The following is a 19,114-nucleotide window of genomic DNA, read 5'->3' as shown; positions in this document are numbered from 1 at the left end:
GAATTTTACCCTTAATATCAAAGTATAGGATAACATCAGATATAATACTAAACCTATTTACCTCCATTTTTGGTAAATTCTGGTAACGCCAGGCTATTTTCAAGGATTCCTGAGATTCCTGTTTAGACTTAATAGCTGTTTCTTTCTCATCCACTTGGTTTTTGTGGACATCATCAAACAAAGGTGCTGGAAGCTCCTAAATTGAGAAAATGAAACAGTATCAGGTAGTTAGAGTAGAAAAGGTGGTCAAGACTTTTCACCCCCACCTAAAGAAACACTGCAAACTAGCAGGATTATTTGATAAAAATGAACAGTTATAAATTGATACCAACATGTGATTAAAATAAGACAGATAGTACATACTGCATGCTACAAAGCACACTCGAAGTTGAAAAATGTTTTCTAATCATTACAACCAAAAAAGTACTGCACAACATTATATATTGTAAGGACGCAGAATAGAAGCCATAACACATGGTCTGCATTTTCCTTTCCCACTAACCATGAGGGGAGGACCACACTGTTAACTACAGACTATTAACAATGAAACAAGCATGAAAGTCAATTCAAGGAACAAAAAGAAGATACAAATATTTTAAAACTTTGAATTTATAAAAGTTGCTAATGCAGCTGTTGTTGTTTCAAAAACTGGGTGTTACTGATTGAGCAATTCTGTCAATGAGGGCTCAATCTTAGTTTGCCATGATCTAGAGTAAAGAAGAGTGTGTTGTTACCTTGCTGCTCTGATGAGGGAGTAAACTGCACCAGACTGATACCCAGCACCACATACATTCCCAATACACAGGCACAGTTATGGCCTACGAGGGCATGAGAGATGGTTGTGGGGCAACCAAGGTTTTTATTCCCCTTGACACCCACACCTGTGCAAGTTGGGATGTAGCAGCTCTGTGGAGCCTGTTTCCTCTCTTGTGATGCAGGTAGCTAGCGCATGGCCCTTTACCCTTCTGAGACACTTTGGCCTCGTCTACACTACAAAGTTGGTTGACATAAGTTGACCTGAGAAAGCCTAGTTATGCACATCTACACCAAAAATTGTCTTCTGCTGATGCATGCATTACAGTGATGCATTAACGCTACCTTCCTGAGCATTGCAGAGCCTTGGTCAACCCACTCAGGTTGATGCAGTGGGAGTGTAGACACTGCATTACATATGTCAACCCTAACAGTCCTCCAGCCGCTATCCCACTGTGCCCAGCTACAGCGTTGCTTCGGTCACAATTTTGAACTTCACTGGCCATGGGGCCATAGACCAGAAGTCCGCCTTGCCTGTGCCCCAAAACTCATCTGCATGTTTTTGAAATGCCTTTTCCTAGTTGTCCACCTTGGCAAACATTCCTACCAGTTCATTTTTGGTGTATGTATCTGACCATCCACATAGAGACCTAGCAGATAAAGTGGGACAGACAAGAAGTCTTTGGATCTCCTTGGCCTGTGGGGAGAAGAGGATGTGCAAGCACATCTGTGGAATGGCAATAGAAATATCCACATCAATGTGCAGATGGCACAGAGGATACAGAAATGGTGTCACAACAGGGATGAGTGAAAGTGAAGGAACTTTTACCAGAAGGTGAGAATGGGCAACAAGAAATCTGGTGCTGTCCCACAGACCTGCCGCTGTTATAATGAACTGCATGCCATACTTGTCAATGACCCCAGCAGCACCCTGCAGATGACTGTGGACACTTCTCAGGAGCCCAAGGCAGAAACTCCTGCTGTGAAGAGTAAAGGGCGGGGGGAGGGGAGGAAAAGACGTGGCAGGGGACTTAAACCATGCCACAAGCTGTTGGAAACTCCAGTGGACTCACGCCTGTACCACCAGGAGAGCTCAGATGAACCTGATGATGAAGGGGAAGGGAGCTCAGATAAGTGTGTACATGCATTTTTCTAATAATTTTTTTACTTTTTGTTGCCTGTTACCCCTTCTCCCTCTTTCCCTCCCTCCCCCAACATTCTTCCCCATTTAAAAATGGAGTCCACTCCATCTGCAAGTTTATAGAAAGTAATTGACTTCTGATTGCTTTACTATTATGTATGGGAATAAATTCAAAAAAGTAAGGCAGTCTGATTACACAGTCCACATCTGTCCGAGTACAGAATGCTGATTTGAGGTAGAACAAAGAGAAATAGACTCTGTGTCCACTTTTCAACTCTTTGGGTTGTTGGGGTAGGCAGGGGAGCCATGCAGAGTACTTTGTTTAGCTCAGTAAGATGTCCCTTTTATCCTCTTGAGAGATCTCGATAAACTTTCATGGAGATACTCTGCAATTCTTTCTTGAAGAATTGTAGCCTTATTTCTTTTCCTGCAGTAGGAGACTTTCCCATGCCGCTCTGCAAGGAGTTTGGCTGTCACAATTGCAGTAATCAGGCTAGCAGCATACAGGCCCAAGTGGCTTTGGAATGTCAGTAGTAGCTCTGTTCTCTGTGCCTTTGTCACTGCCTGGAGTAAGTGATCATCCAAAATCATTGCTGTCTGTGAAAATATTGCCAATATTCACTGCATTGTCCCTATACCCATACCTGATGAATGGTGCCTATCATTGAAAACTTCTGAGCAACAGAACACCCCCTCTCCCCTCCTCCCCGTTAGGCTAGGGCAGACTGTATTCACTATGGTTTGAGCTGCCGAGTGACGTTGCAGCTAGGTGCTCCAGAACTAAAGTGACAATTAGCATTTCTTATTAAAAGATAGGAGTCTTGAGACTCATCTTTCCCTGTCCACTGTGACTAAATCTAATGATGGATCGGTCTGTTTTAATCAGCAGCCTCTGGCATGATGTCCTTGAGAGATGCTCCTTCCATGCCTGCTTAACATCTGACCCTGATCAGGATGAGAAAGAGGACTAGGGAAGATATTTTCTCCAAGATATTCCAATCCTGTATAGTCTTAGACCAGGAACCAAAGGCTCAGAGGGACCATATGACTGTGGCCCTGGAGAAGGACCAAGAATGGAGAGAGCGCGAGAGAGAGAGAGAGCGAGAGAGAGAGGTTGCTTCAGGAAAGGAAAAAGGACCAAGGCACTTTGGGAAATACACCAGGACATTATGGGTTTGCTCAGGCAACAAACTCAGATATTGCAAAACATTGTTGACCTACATACCCAAAGACCCTGGACTCAGCAGTGTTTCCAGTCATTGGAGATCTCCATGCTCAGTGCTCCCTACATCCTCCAACATACTAGATGACAGCATGATGTACATTTTCATCCTTACCCTACTACTCCATGCCAGGGAACCACAAGGAGAACTAAAGCTATGAATACACTAACCTGTGAAAACAACAGCTCGGTGCATGTGTAGCCATACCTACTACAGTGTAGTAGGTTTTACATACATGAACATAAATGATCACTGTTTACTGCTGTTTTTCCTTGGGTTTAAAATATAGTTCACTCTGTTGCAGTGCTGGTAACAGATTTTTCATTTCGTACTTGTTTGCACTTAAATTTTGTTGCCTGTTTCTTTGAACACAATAAAGTTCTATTTTGGAAACTCAGTATATATTTATTAGTCTACACCAGGGGTCGGCAACCTTTCAGAAGTGGTGTGCCGAGTCTTCATTTATTCACTCTAATTTAAGGTTTGCGTGCCAGTAATACTTTGAACGTTTTTAGAAGGTCTCTTTCTATAAGTCTATAATATATAACTAAACTATTGTTGTATGTAAAGTAAATAAGGTTTTTAAAATGTTTAAGCTTCATTTAAAATTAAATTAAAATGCAGAGCCCCTTGGTCCGGTGGCCAGGACCCAGGCAGTGTGAGTGCCACTGAAAATCAGCTCGCATGCCGCCTTTGGCACGCATGCCATAGGTTGCCTACCCCTGGTCTACACCAAGCATTACAGAATTCAAAAGCAGGTAGCAAAGATCCACCTATATTTAATCACACAAGAGAGACACTATTTCATAAAAGGATCTGACAACACTATCATGACCAGTGTCCCCTCTAATTTTTTACGTCCATGTGCGGAATGAATTTTGTTATGTGCACCAATATGGAGGTGATGTGTGACACACCACCTTCATATTGGTGCACATAACAAAATTCATGGGGCGGGGCTGAAGGGTTCGGAGTGTGGGGGGGATGAGGGCTCTGGCTGGGAGTGTGGGCTCAGGGTGGGGGTGGGACTGGGAATGAGGGGTTCAGGGTGCAGGAGTGGGTTCAGGGCTGTGGCAGAGGGTTGGGGTGCGGGTTCTGGGGTGGGGGCCGGGATGAGGGGTTTGGGGTGTAGGAGGGGGCTCAGGGCTGGGGCAGAGGTTTAGGGTGCGGGGAGGGTGGGCTCTGGGGTGGGGACGGAGCGGTCTGGGGTGCCGGCTTCCCCGGGGCTGTGGTGGGGAGAGAGGACTCCCCCCAGCCCTCTCTCGCTGCAGCAGCTTGGGGCCGGGGGGAAGAGGTGCCTCTCCCCAGCTGCAGCAGCTCCGGCAGAGCTGGGCTGGGCTAAGGGAGAAGCTCCTCTCCCCAGAAGTTCCGGCGGGGCTGGGCTAGGCCAAGGGAGGGGCTCCACTCCCCGGCAGCTCCGGCGGGCCTGGGATGGGCTGATGGAGGGGCTCCTTTCCCTCAGCCATGGCAAGTCTGGGGCAGGTCCGTGCTGGGGCCTGCGAAAAGGGGCATCTCTCCCTGCCACAGCTGTGAGCCCCTGCGTGGGGCTTAATAGGCAGTGTGCAACTTAGAGGGACTTAGACCATGACTGACTGTTAAAATGGTCTTGTAAGACTTCTTTTAGCCATATAGGTCCATTGTTCTCTCTTTTACTAGCCCTTATTTCTGGTTGTGCAAATTCAGCAGACAGCCTGTCTACCTTGCCCCTCCACCCTGGTGGTAGCTTTTCCCCCTTTGCCTCACAGGTATTATGCAGCACACAACATACAGCTACAACCAAGGAGACGTTTGCATTACTGAGATCCAGTCCAGTGAATAAACACCACCAGCATCCATTCAGTCTAGCAAAAGCACATTCAAAGTCATTCTGCACCTGCTGAGCCGGTAGTTGACTCTTTCTTTGGTACTGTTCAGGTGGCCAGTGTACAGCTTCATGAGCCAGAATCACTATTGGCATGTCAACATTGCCAATGGTAATCCAATAGTCAGAGAAGAATTTCTTGCAGCTTTTAAAAAAAGTACTGTGTTCTCAAAGATGTAAACGTCATACACCTTGCCTGACCAGCCCATGTTGATATTAGCCCTTGATTCTCCACTAGAGCTTGCATAGCCATAAGAAACTATTTCTTTCTGTTGATGTACTCAGTGGCAAGGTGGGCTGATGCCAGAATAGGGAATTATTTACCATCAATTGCCCCAACATAATTTGGGAACCCCATTGCTGCAAAACCATCCACGATTTCCTGTATATTACCCAGATTCACAGTCCTGTGTAGCAGGAGATACTTAATGATCTTACACACTTAGAATATAATGGCCTCCATTGTGGATTTTCTAACTCCAAAATGATTGCCCACTCACCAAGAGTAATCCAGTGTTGCAAACTTTCAGTGCCTGATAGCCACTTGCTTCTCCGTCAATGCAGCTCTCATTTTGCTGTGCCTGTGCCGGAGGTCTGGGGCAAGCTTCACACACAGATCCGGGAACGTGGCCTTTCACATCTGAAAGTTCTGCAGCCATTGATTGTCATCCCAAATTCGCATTATGATGCAATCCCACCAATCAGTGCCTGTTTCTCAGGCCCAGAAGCAGCGATCCACTGTGTGGAGCTCCTCCATGAAAACCATCAGCATTTGCTTATTGTGCTTGAACATCTCCGCATCTTCCTCACCTCAATTCCAGGTGCAGTAGTACTTGTTCATGTACTGCAAACATATAAAAATCATGCTTCCTGCATTAGCAACGCTCATGAGAACTGTGCTGAGCTTTGCAGGGTCTATGCTTCTACCAGAGAGATGGTGGAGACCTAAAAGCAGCACATGGGACTGTGAGAGTTATTTTTTTAAAAGTGTAAAAATTATGTAATGTGGAAAGCATTATGCGATGGAGAAAGTGATATGATAGGAACTTGACCCTCCAGCTCCCAGAAATCCCTTGACAAATCACTGATATCTCACAAAAATACTACGAAAATATCCCACAAGCCATTGAGCCAGATGATGATGCAGGGCACACTGGGATCCCTACCCATGGTGTACCGCATTTTACATTGACAGCCAGTCTTGATGAGCACATGCAGCTCTGACGCAAGCACCCCCCAAGTGTGCACATGCGCAAGCAATATACAAAAGTTGGCAGCTATATGCCAACATAACCTGGATCAACTAAACTATGTAGTGCATTGTAACAAGGCCTTCGCTTGCCCTCGCAACAAATCAGCCAGAGACCCCTTCTGAGTGCAATCACCAGTGCTTTTTATTTTCAGTGTCAGCTCCCACCATCTTCTATTTACAGTCTGCTCCAAACCAGCAACCTGGGGGACAGCTAGCTTCTCCAGCCAGCAGGGATGCACAGCCCTTGGCTCCTCCCTTTTCTTCCTCTTCCCCCCCTGCCAGCCTTATATAGGCCCCTGGCTAATAAGGTCCACAGGTGCTTCTCTTCTAGCCATTAGGTGTGGCATACTCCGCCAGCCCCAATTAATGCTTCTTCATTGGAGCTGGGCTAACAGGGGCCTGGCTCAGAACCTCCTGGCCAGCACCCTGTTACACGCATACATGGCCAACTGGGTCATAATTTCCCCTGAATAAATGTCCCATAAAATGAAAACCTGACGCAAAGCACAAAAAAGCACAAAGTGCACTGGTGACGCTGGTAAACCAGGTGCCAGCTCTTGCCAAGTCTGTAGGTGTCAGCTGAGCACTGATAAATTCATGGCTGGAAACTGGACCAGCTCAACTGTATGTTAATATTGTTTAAGACAGGTGTTAGACTTGTAAAGATGTATTTAGACTCTATAAAATGTAGGTTGCTGCATGCATTAATCTTACTTGCGATGTCTGTATTCCATGCTATAAGGCAATATGAAAGTTTTGTTTATAATTGTAAAAATGCCTGCTCTGAACTTGTGCACCTAAGCAGGGAGAGTGGTTCCCCTGCCCGTCAAGGAGGACTATCAAGGCTATATGGGCCATTGTAGGACAAAGTACTTTGTTAATTACCCCATCCACCCATGAAGAAGTTACATGCAGCAGCTCTCATCCCATTGGTTTGAACTCTGGGGGAAGGGCATATAAAAATGGTCACAAGAAGAAATGGTTCTCTCCTTGTTGTTTGGACTCTCCCAAGGGCTGGAGTTAAGAAACAAAAGCAGAGATTCCGAGGGTCAAACTGGGTTAGCACAAAAAGACATTCAGTAGACAGATTACTACATCTCTGTCACCTTTTGGAACCACAGACTGTAACTCATCTCTGCTTATATGTTGCCTGCTTTAACCTGTAAATAAAAAATAGTTACCTACCTCTCGTAACTGTTGTTCTTTGAGATGCATTGCTCATGTCCATTCCAACAGGTGTGTGCACACGTCGCGTGCACGATCGTCGAAAGGTTTTTCCCCTAGCAGTACCTGTTGGGTTGGCTGTGGAGCCCTCATGGCAGTGTATTTAGGACACTGTCGACCCACTGCCTGATCAGTTCCTTCTTGCTGGAAGACTCTGACAGAGGGGAGGAAGGTGGGATTTGGAATGGACATGAGCAACACATCTCGAAGAACAACAGTTACGAGAGGTAGGTAACTGTTTTTCCTTCTTCGAGTGCTTACTCACATCCATTCCAATAGGTGACTCCCAAGCAGTCTCTCTTGAGGAGGGTCGGAGTTCACTTGGTTGCTGATTATAGGACTGCCCTGCCAAACGTGTCGTCATCCCTCGCTTGTTGGGTGATGGCAAGGTGCAACGTGAAGGTGTGGATGGAAGACCACGTTGCCGCCTTGCATATGTCTTGAACAGGGACATGAGTGAGGAAAGCTGCGGACAAAGCCTGAGCTCTTGTGGAGTGCGCCGTCAATGGCGGGGGTGGAACTTTGACCAGGTTGTAGCATGTTCTAATGCAGGACGTGATCCACGACAAAATGCGTGGGATGAGATGGGAAGCCCTCTCATCCTTTCAGCAATTGCAATAAAGAGGTGTGGTGACTTACGAAATGGCTTTGTGTGTTCAATGTGGAAGACTACGGCACGTCTGACGTCCAGGGAATGGAGCATCCGCTCTCTGCCAGTGGCATGAGGCTTAGGGAAGAAGAGCGGTAAAACTATGTCCTGATTCACATGAAACTGGGAGACCACCTTGGGTAGAAGAAACGCAGAGTGAGGATGCAGTTGCACCTTGTCTTTGTAAAAGACAGTATGGGGGGGCTCGAAGGTAAGCGCTTTGAGCTCAGAGACCCTTCTGGTTGATGTCATAGCCACCAGAAAGGCAACCTTCCAAGAGAGATAGGAGAGCAGGCAGGAGGCCATGGGTTCAAATGGAGAGCCCATGAGCCTGGACAAGTCTCGGTTGAGGTCCCACTGGGAAACGGGTTGCCGCACGTGGGGGTAAAGCCTGTCCAAGCCCTTAAGGAATCAGCCCACCATGGGGTTTTCAAAGACAGATCTACCTGCTGCCCCAGGTGGAAGGCTGAGATGGCAGCCAGGTTCACTTTTATAGAGGATATTGCCAGCCCCTCTTGCTTGAGGTCCAATAAGTAGTCCAAAACTAGGTGAATTGACACTTGCTGCAGTGGGATACCTTTCTGCAGGGACCAAATAGAAAACCACTTCCACTTTGTCAGATACGTGGCTTGGGTGGAAGGCTTCCTACTTCCCAGGAGAACTTCTCTCACTGAGTCCGAACATTGGAGCTCCAATGGGTTCAACCATGGAGTTTCCATGCCATGAGGTGGAGGGACTCCAGATTGGGGTGCTGGAGCTTGCCATGATCCTGAGTGATGAAGTCTGGGCATAAGGGATGGGTTACTGGTTCTGTCGACCGATAGACTTAACAGCATGGTGAACCAGTGCTGGCGTGGCCACGCCGACGCTATGAGGATCAATGAAGCCCTGTCCTGGTGGACCTTGAGGAGGACTCTGTGTAGGAGAGGGAAGAGCGGGAACGCATAGAGCATGTGACACATCAATGTGAGGTGAAAAGTGTCCACGATGGAGCCTGGGCTGTGGTTCAGGAAGGAGCAGAACCGCTGGCACTTCCTGTTGCTCCATGTCGTGAGGGGAAAGGCTCACTTCTAGAAAATTGAAAGGGCGATGTCCGGCCTGAGGGACCATTCGTGACTGAGGAATGAGTGACTAAATTGGTCAGCTAGCTCGTTCTGCACCCCCGGGAGGTATGATGCTTGTATGTGTATCGAGTTGACGATGCAAAATTCCCAGAGTTCTAGGGCTTCCTGGCACAGGGGTGAGGATCGAGCACCACCCTGTTTGTTTATATAAAACATCTTTGTGGTGCTGTCTGTGATCACTGACACACATCTGCCTCAAAGGTAGTTCTGGAACACTTGGCATGCCAGACGGACCGCCCTCAACTCCCACACGTTGATATGCAGTGATAGTTCTGCTTGCGACCATAGGTCTTGAGTTCTGATATTGCCTAGGTGCGCTCCTCACCCCAGAGCCGAGGCGTCCGTGACCAGCGACATGGTCGGTTGCGGTCTGGCAAAGAGAACACCCACACAGACCACTTGTGGCCATAGCCACCAGTGTAGAGACTCAAGAATGGGAGGGGGAAGGGTAACTATCCTGTCCAGTGGGTCTCGGCTGGGTCTGTACACTTGAGCCAACTACGCCTGGAGGGGTCTGAGATGTAATCTGGCGTGCCGGACCACGTATGTGTATGCCACTATATTCCCCAGCAGCTTCATAGAGTTTCTGGCCGTTGTGGGGAACTGGCGGAGGTTCCTGATAACATCCTTGAGGACTTGGAAGCATGGCTCAGGCAGGGATGCCCTGGCTTGTGCAGTGTCCAAGAGAGCCCCTATGTAGGGGGCTCTCTTGGACACAGTGTAGGGACCAGCGTGGATTTGGACATGTTTAGTTTGAGGCCCAGCCTGAGGAATGTGGTGCAGGACAGGGCCACATGCATCTCCACTTGTGCTTGCGACTTGGCCTTGATGAGCCAGTCATCCAGGTACAGGAATAGTTGTACCTGATGTTTGCAGAGGAAGGCTGCGACGACTGCCATGCACTTCATGAACACCCTGGGGGCTGTAGAGTGCCCAAACGGGAGCACCATGAACTAGTAGTGCTGGCTGCTGGCCACAAGCGAAGATACCGTCTGTGGGCTGGGATTATGGAGATATTGAAGTACGTGTCCTGCATGTCAAGGGCGGCGTACCAGTCCCCTGGATCCAGGGAAGGAATGATAGAGGCTAGGGAGACCATGCAAAACCTGGCTTTCCTGATGAATGCATTGAGGTCTCGCAGATCCAGAATAGGTCACAGTCCACCCTTGGCCTTGGGGATAAGGAAATGTCAGGAGTAAAATCCCTTGCTCCATAACTCCTGAGGAACCTCCTCTATCACCCACAGAGCGAGGAGTGATTGCACCTCTTAGAGAAGGAGCTGCTTGTGAGAAGGGTCCCTGAAGAGGGACGGGAAAGGTGGGTGGGAAGGCAGAAGGCAACTGAACTGGATAGAATATCTGTTGTGATCTGGGACCAAGCACGATAAAAGTAGGATAGCCAGTTCACAAAGGGAGGGTAAGGATCAGGATTGAGTTCTGGTGCTCCATCCTTGGGTGCACTGTCAAAAGTTAGGTTTCAGCCCCGGGGGCTGTTTGGATGAGCCCTGGCCGTGGCCTGAGGACGACTGCGACTGGCACCTCCTATTATTCCTGCCCCTTCTCCTGGCTGAGTCCTGCCTCGGGGGTCTAGAGTAGAAGTGGGAGGGGTTTGAAGGGCTTCCTCTGGGGTGCAGGAGTGTGGATCCCTAAGGACTTCAATGTCGCCCTTGAGACTGTACTAGTGGGAGTCCGTGTTCTCAGCAAACAAGCCTGCACAGTCAAAGGGCAGGTCCTGAATGATGTTCTGGACCTCCGGGGGTATGCCCAAAACCTGTAACCATGCACTCCGTCTCATGATGATTGCTGTGGCCATGGTCCAAGCCACAGAATCACCTGAGTGTAGGGCGGCCTGGAGGGAGGTCCTTGACACCACCTTGCCCTCCTCAAGAAGCGCTGCGAATTCTGGGCGTGAGTCTGATGGGAGCAATTCCTGGAACTTAGCTAGCGCTCACCAGGAATTGAAGGTGTAGTGGCTGAGCACCGTTTGCTGATTAGCAACATGAAGCTGGAGCCCCCCGATCAAGTAGACTTTATGGCCGAAAAGGTCCAGCTTCTTAGCATCCCGTGACTTTAGGACAGGACCCAGTTGACCTTACTGATCTTTGTGGTTCGCCACATCCACCACTAATATTCCAGACTGAGGGTGGGTAAAAAGGTGTTCGTACCCTTTCTGCAGCACAAAATACCTCCTTTCCAACCCTTTGGCTGTGGGCGGTATGGAGGCCGGGGTCTGTCATAGCACCTTTGTGGTGTTTTCTTTGGTCTTGATAAAGGTCAAGGCTACCCCAGAAGGACCCTCCGTGGCAAGGATGTCCACCATTCTGTCACCTCAGCCTGGAGGTGTAAGTTTTGGGCCATCCTTCTTAAGAAGGTCCTGGTGCACCCTATTGTCCATCGCAGGGAGTGTGGTGGTGGAGGTCCCAGCCACTGCCTCATCCGGCGAAGAGGATGATTAGGCCTGTGGGACTGGGTCCTCCTGACCCTCAGACTCCCTGGAGGCTGGCTCGTGTATGTCTGCCCTATTCGAGGTGGACTGTGGCGCTGGTACCACATGGGGTGCTGGCTCGAGAGTTGCACCTGCTTGCAAAGACCCAGGGTCCTTGTCACGTGGAGGGTCTTCTGGTGCTGTGGGAGTATGGTACAGCACCAACATGGCTGAAGGAGGAGCATGGTGCGCGGACACCACGGACGTGGCCCTAGAGCCCTGCCCTTGAGCCTGATGATAGGCCCAAGGAGTCCAAAAGGGCCACTGTACCGGCCCCTGTCACTGTGGGGGCCAGGATACCACCAGCACCGGCACGCCCTATGATCTGCGGTGCCGGGACTGAGACTGGTACTGACTACGTCGGCAGATCGATGACTCATTATCGGAGTCCGACGAGTAGTCGGAGCCAGACCACGGAGGGGCGGAGCCCAACAGTGCTGGGGAATGGTACTGCAATGACAGGGAGCATCACCGTAGCATCGTTGGCTTGCCCCGGTGCTGAATGGGAGGCGGTGCCGCAAAAGGTGCCGTAGACTGCGCTGTCGCCGCCGCCTGGACCGGTGCCAGTGCTCGCGCCTGCAGGGCCAGGGACTGTGCCATCATGGCAATAATGTCCTGCCCGGCCTCAAAGGTATCCGGAGGGGAGATCAGTCTTGTCCTCCAACTCCTCCTGAGTCGGGGAGTTCACAAGCACTGGACTCGACAGAGCGCCTGGCAGGGCCGGAGTCAATGATGCCAGGATCTGAGGGCCAAGCCATGGTTGGGTACCCTGATGGAGGACACACCCCACTGGAATCCCAGTGCTGTTTCCTGATGGGGGACCGACCCCTGTCTGCCACCTTCTTCTTATGCGGCACCGGGGACTGAGAGCAATGCCACATGCTCAAACCTGCTTTGTGAGCTGGGGAGCGGTGTGAATGCTCCCTGGAGGAGTCTTTTTTCAGTGACGAGGTGTCCCGCACCAAAGCCAGTGCGCTGCACACCAATGTCACCAGTGCCGCTTCCAGTGCCAACTGAGGGTGAAGAGCTGCCTCCATTAAAAGGAGCTTGAGGGGATAGTCCCGCACCCTCTTTGTCCCGGATCTAAAGCTCCTGCAAATGGAGAACTTATCTATTTGATGGCCCTCACCCAGGCACTTAAGGCACGAAGCATGTGGACCACCCTTGGGCATAGGGTTCCTGCAGTGTTTGCAGAACTTAAACCCGTGAGACCAAGGCATACCCCGGTCAGGGGAGCTAGAGAGGGGGGGGAACCCCCCGAAAGAGGCTAGCTATAACTACAACTTTCAAGAACTATTTACAACACACTAGACGGTAACCACTAGGTAGGCACTTGTGAAGCAAGAGACTGAAGAAAGCTCCAATGTCCGTCAGTGGCAGCAAGAAGGAACTGAGCAGGCGGCGGGTCAGCAGTGTCCTATGAGGTGCCATGAGGGCGCCACTCCAGGGGGCTCTACAGCTGATCTGACAGGTACCACCAGGGGAAAAGCCTTCCGACAATCGTGTATGTGGTGTGCACAGCCACCTATTGGAATGGACATGAGCAAGCACTCGAAGAAGAACTCTCATTTCTTTTTCTTAGTTAATAAATCCTTAGTTTATTATACGATTGGCTACCAGTACTGTCTTTGGCATAAGATCTAAGATACAAATTGATCTGGGGTATGTGACTGGTCTCTTGGGACTGGGAGAAACCTGATTATTTTGTGATTGTTGATGTAAGTGACCATTTATCACTAAGTCCAGCTTGCCTGGGTGGCAAGATAGAGTGTAGTGCCTAAGGAAATTGTCTGTGACCCCATGGTAAGACTTACAGTGAACCAGGAGTTCACATTGGTTACTGGGTTGGTGAAATCTAATTACAGAACATACCACCAGTTTGGGGTGTCTACCCTGCTTTTTGACAGGATGCCTGAGGTTGGCACTCACAATTATGAACCACTCCAGACAGCGTGACAGCACTATATTCATATTTCACTATTATGACTAAAACAGTCAATAATATTGTATTGTATTATAAATAGGCTATATGAAAGAGCCCTGTAATAATGAAAGATCCCCTCTGATAAATATACAAACTGCTATTAGCCTTTGTGAAATTATATGCAACTGCATTTGTATCAAAAGAGTAGGTTAAGATTAAAATTTTCAAAAGCATCTAAAGTGATTTAGGAGCCTACGTCTGATTTTCAAAAGCGACTTAGGCACTTAGGAATTTGACTTTCAACGAGACTTAGACATGTATGTGCTTAAGTCACTGTTGAAAACTGGGACTTAGATTCTTTTGAAAATTTTACCCTAGGAGTTTTAATGGTTCTGTATCCATTGTCTTAAAAGATGCTAATGCAATATAGCTTAGATAGTATGAAAAACAAATTGATTCCTTAGCTCTAATTTTTCTTTTTTAGGGATATAAGTACAAAGTGTACCTAAGCGCATAAGTACTTTCATACTTTAATAATTAATGAACTAGAAACAAGAAAAATAAAGGAATTTTCACTGTGATCTATGCTATGAAAAAATAATAATTCCAGGCCGTAGTTAGACTCCCATATTGTGTTTTCTTTCTATGCAAAGAACACCCTTCAATGCCAATTGGATTTCCACACAATGGATCTCAATTTCAATTGTGTCCTTTTTTCATATGCCATATCACCAGACTAAACATATAAGCAAGACAGAGAAAAGTCACTCAGATACATAGCTTATTGCAAAATATGAATAAATTCTTTATAGTTTTTGTTTAATTTAAATTGTTTTTAATACAGAAATGTTTCTTAGATTCTTAGACTATAGTGCGATAGTATTTCTTAGACTGTACTGATGTGATCTTACTGCCTCATGGCAGTGGGTGCGACATAGTTACACACTTATTTTGCATGTTTAAGTGGTTGGTATTGCATTCCCCTGCATACATATTTAAATGACATGGATCTCTGCACATGAAGGGTTAACAGCAGACATTTGTGCCAGACTATTGTTCTGCCAAGATTCAGTCTTCCTGCAAAACGTGTATATTTTGTTTTATGTGTTTACACTCCTTGTTCTCATGCATTCTCAAAACAAGAGATAGGTTGGTTAAAAGGGGTGGTTATAATTTTTATTCATGTACTACAATCTCAAATGAGCATATCATGAGCTAATTTCTCACATATAATTTATTCCATATCTTTACTGAATAAACAACGTGAAGCTGTCTATATGCAGCTCAGTGGTCTCATTTCTTTCTTCCTTTTTTGGGGGGGGAGGGGGGCCGTAGATTATTACCCTCACACACGTTTTAAAATGGGAGGATACAAACAAAAACAAAACAAAAATTTGGTTATGGGGGGAACTTCTCAGAGTTTCTTTTGTGAATCAATCTGATTATTTGGTAACAGAAACTCTCATACAATTGACACACTAAATTAAAGTAATTTACTTTAAATTAGAATTTTTATTTTTCTCCATCTCTTGTTCACATTCTAGGAGTTTCTCCCTTTCCTCTTGGATTTTTGATTCATCGCAAAAAATCTAAGAGAGAGACAAGAACCAAACCAGGTCTCCTATCTCCCACTCATGCTATAGGCATAACTAGACAGTAACATGAAGGAAGAATGAAATCACAGAGCACAAGCAATGCTTCAGACACTGATTTTACAGTGAAGCTGATCAAGTATATCGCCAGAACATCAATTTATGGCTTTTCTGAGGGGCCAATGCTGTACCCCAGTTTGGGGAGGTCTCTGCTACTTGTCCTTATCTACCATGCTTTCTAGGATCACAAGCTGGTTATTGATACTTGTCTTTTAACTACACAAGTCTTCCAGTTGCAAACTGTTTTTGGGGTGGGGGCCTCTTTCTGAAAATTAGGATTAGAGACAGGCCAAATATGATCTAAACCATTTTAAAAATAGACCAAGATTATAAAATTTCAGCAAAAAACAGTATTACAGACCCATTTTAAATCGCCAATTTTCACTAAAGCAAAAGCACTCTATAGCAGTCTCATAATGTTGAGAAATAAACACTAGAACTAAGCTTACATAACATAGTGTAACAGGTTACCGTTAAGGCTAAGTGTTAGTATGTGGAAGAAACAACTAGGAAATCTGTTCTGGATTGGATAGAACAGCCAGACTGAGGTGAAGAATAAAACATAAAAACAAGAAAGTAGAGACCTATTGGGCACAGATGTTGACTGTATTTGGTAGACACATGGATACGAAAACTTAATCCCACAACCAGAGCTGCCCAGAATCAGATCTGCCAAAAAAATAAAAACCATCAGAGGCAGAATAGCACTGAAAGGATATGTGGCCTAATTTGGATTTATAAATTAAAGCTACACCTGTTATTGAGTCACAGTATGTGCTTTTATCAAAACAGAGTACAGAGCAGTCCTAGGAATTAGGTATTATTATAATATTAACTAGGTTAAAAAAGACTGCCACATTTGTGCAATTAATTGAATAGAATATAGTCCTACTGGAAATACATTTCACATATTGCTATAAAGAAAGGAAGAGATGAGTAAGAAAGGTAGATACTTCCACCTGTATTGAATATTTGTATACCTGTAGTTTGTTGGGTTTACTTTTATTATGAATGAAAATAAAATCCTTGACATAACTGAACACCTGCTTTTAATTTCTCATGGTAATTTTTTGGGCAATACAAACTTCTGATATAAAATGTAACAGGCAATGGAAGGCCTGCCTATGTACTTCGGAAATCAGTGTAAGTAACACAATGACCATTATTTTGTATCAGCACTCCAAGGAGGACAACAACATTCTTTGAGGGAAACCAGAGGCTTGGATAGATTTTTTCTTTTGATACAAATTAATTGCAAAAGTTCTGTAAACAGATTCACTATATTTTCTGTCCAAACATTAGCAAAAATCTGGGATAATTGAATTGCTTTTTGTCTGCCCACTGTAATGACTTTCCACTTACTAATAACACCACCACAGCCACCCTTTATTTCTATATAAATAGGCACTTTACAAACTAGAATCTATTCCTTCTTGAAGAGCTTGTGCAACTCCCAATAGCATCAGAGCTCACATCAGCTCATATACTGAGTGAGAACAGACTACAAAGAATAAGAACTGTACACACATAAACCTAGATTATCCCACTTTAAGATAAACTTTAAGGCTATGAATTTAAATGTTTAATTATACAACCAAGAAATCCAAAAGTTAAGGCTAAAAATGAAACCTCAACTCTTTTTCCTGGTTTATACGCATCACAATAGTTTTATTATTTATCTAGCTGGATGCTACTTTACCACACACAATTTTTTCTACAAGCTTAGATACACATGCATGGCCACTGCAATATATTTCTTCAATTATTTCATGTTTACACTAGCTTCATCACCAGAATAGTCTAATACATATTTGATTTAAATGTTGCATATATAAATTATTATTATGAATTTGATTATTACAAAGTATGCATTAAGGGAATTTATTTCCTCTAACAAAAGGTATACGTCTATAATTATTTATTATTGCAGTGTATCACAAGCCTTATCTCATGAAACATACTTGGGACTTGATTTTGCTTCCACTGAAGTCAGTCAGTGTAACATCTCCTATTGACAAGAATAGAGTAAAAACTGAGCATTTTAAATTGTATTAATGCTAGCGTATTTTTATGTTTCTTGTCTTTTATGTAGGAGTTACACTAGTCTGTACTTTTAATGGGAACTATTGCAAACAGCCTTAAAGTTCAAATACCATTAGATTATAGCCTCTTTAAAACACAATCTTGTTTTCTTTACAACAAAACCTGTACACAGATTTTGTTGTAATTATATTTCTAACTTCACAAGAACAAGAATACTGTAAAATGAATTTTACTATAAGTTCATATTAAAAATGTTGAATTTTCAGCTTAAACAGAGATAATACATTTATGGTAGGTGTGTCAGCAAAGCACTAAATAGCTTTAACTTAAAGTTTCATATATCACTTCTGACAGAACAAGCATAGAAATTTTTAGCCCAAACATGAAGGTTTCTGACAGGAGTAACCGAACACAGGGAATTAATGAAAGTTTTGAAGTAGCTGTAACTATAATGGTGGGCCAACAGAACACACACTACAATTATACCAGCATATCACATATGTATGCATCTACAAAGCCATTATGTTACTTCTAAATTTTAAACATAAAATATTTCCCAATTAATAAAAGATATCACCATGGGATTCCACAATATTTCATCTTTCAGGTACTATCCACGTGCTGATTACTACAATTACCTATTTACAAATTCAGATACCTACAGTAAAAATGAAGGTCAAATTATAGTACTTAAGCAGTCTTATTATTTTCCATCAAATATTTTTTGGAAAATTCTACTGAAACTAGTTGATACCACTATACACATTATTTTTATTTTCATTTTCTAGTATTATAAAGTTATTTCCTGATAAAATAAACAAAAATGATGACATCTTTCCTAATTAAGAGTTACTGGTACACGAGAACTCAGAATATTGTTAGATGGTAAATACATTTTAAAAATCAGTTTTCATTCACTTTTTAGAAGTTTCTACAATCCAAAATTAAAATTAGTTTCCCAGGTGTCTTTTTGGCACATTAATTAAAATCTCCTAAAATCTTTCAGGTAACACCTGCACAACTTTTGTGAGATAGGGTCATCATTATGTCAATTATAAAAAAAAATACGGTAACTCCTAGGCACAGATCAAAAACGGCCATCAACAGATCATAATTAGTATAAATCCTATCTAAGCATTCACTTAACTCCCTAAGCTTGCCATTGTTTTAGATCTTACCACTGACATAAGCAGGGACACACCTGTTGCTATCACCTCAAACTGTAACATCACTAGTCAACCACTGTGTCATTTGCAAGGATGAAATTTCAAGAAAGGAGATTCTATTTCCTATCATTCGCTTTTAACATAGACAAAAAGATGCATTAACATTTTCGTAAGTCCATTGAGAATGTTTTTCCTCTAGTAAACACTAGAAACACTGCATCTTTATTACTCACACTTCTGGTTTGTCACAATTAACTAATGAGGAATAAAGCCTTTTCTTTACTTCTAGAAAGGGACATTTATCTTTATATACTGCTCTATGATAAATGTAGGCTTAAGTGGTGCATAGGACACTATGCAGGCCCTTTGCTTTCCATGTTTTTCAGGTAGAGTCTTTATTTCCACCTACACTAATAATAGAGGGGGAAGGGTTAAGGGAGATTAAATGCCCTCAAGAGGCAATAATGAGGAAGGAGCTACTTCAGTATATTCTTCTCAGGTGGAAGGTGTATTAAAAAAATTCCTGTGCCACAGACTAAGAGAGAGCCAATCATTCTTCATATATGGGGCTATGTGGAAGGTGTGGAGATTATCACAGACCTCAGATGTGGAGAAATA

General features: G+C 44.8%; 1 protein-coding gene across 1 annotated transcript in view; it reads right to left on the bottom strand.

The window, feature by feature from the left end:
- The window catches only part of ELP4 (elongator acetyltransferase complex subunit 4), a 268,089-nt gene that overhangs the window by 203,587 nt on the left and 45,388 nt on the right, over positions 1-19,114 (bottom strand). The window contains exon 4 of the mRNA XM_065403949.1: positions 62-196. Coding sequence (XP_065260021.1) covers positions 62-196 — 135 coding nt within the window. The remainder of the gene's footprint in view (positions 1-61; positions 197-19,114) is intronic.

Source organism: Emys orbicularis, chromosome 4 (assembly GCF_028017835.1).
Source record: "Emys orbicularis isolate rEmyOrb1 chromosome 4, rEmyOrb1.hap1, whole genome shotgun sequence".
NCBI classification, from domain to species: Eukaryota; Metazoa; Chordata; order Testudines; family Emydidae; genus Emys; species Emys orbicularis.
Note: the sequence above shows the minus strand (reverse complement) of the source record. Positions and strands in the feature narration are given on the sequence as shown.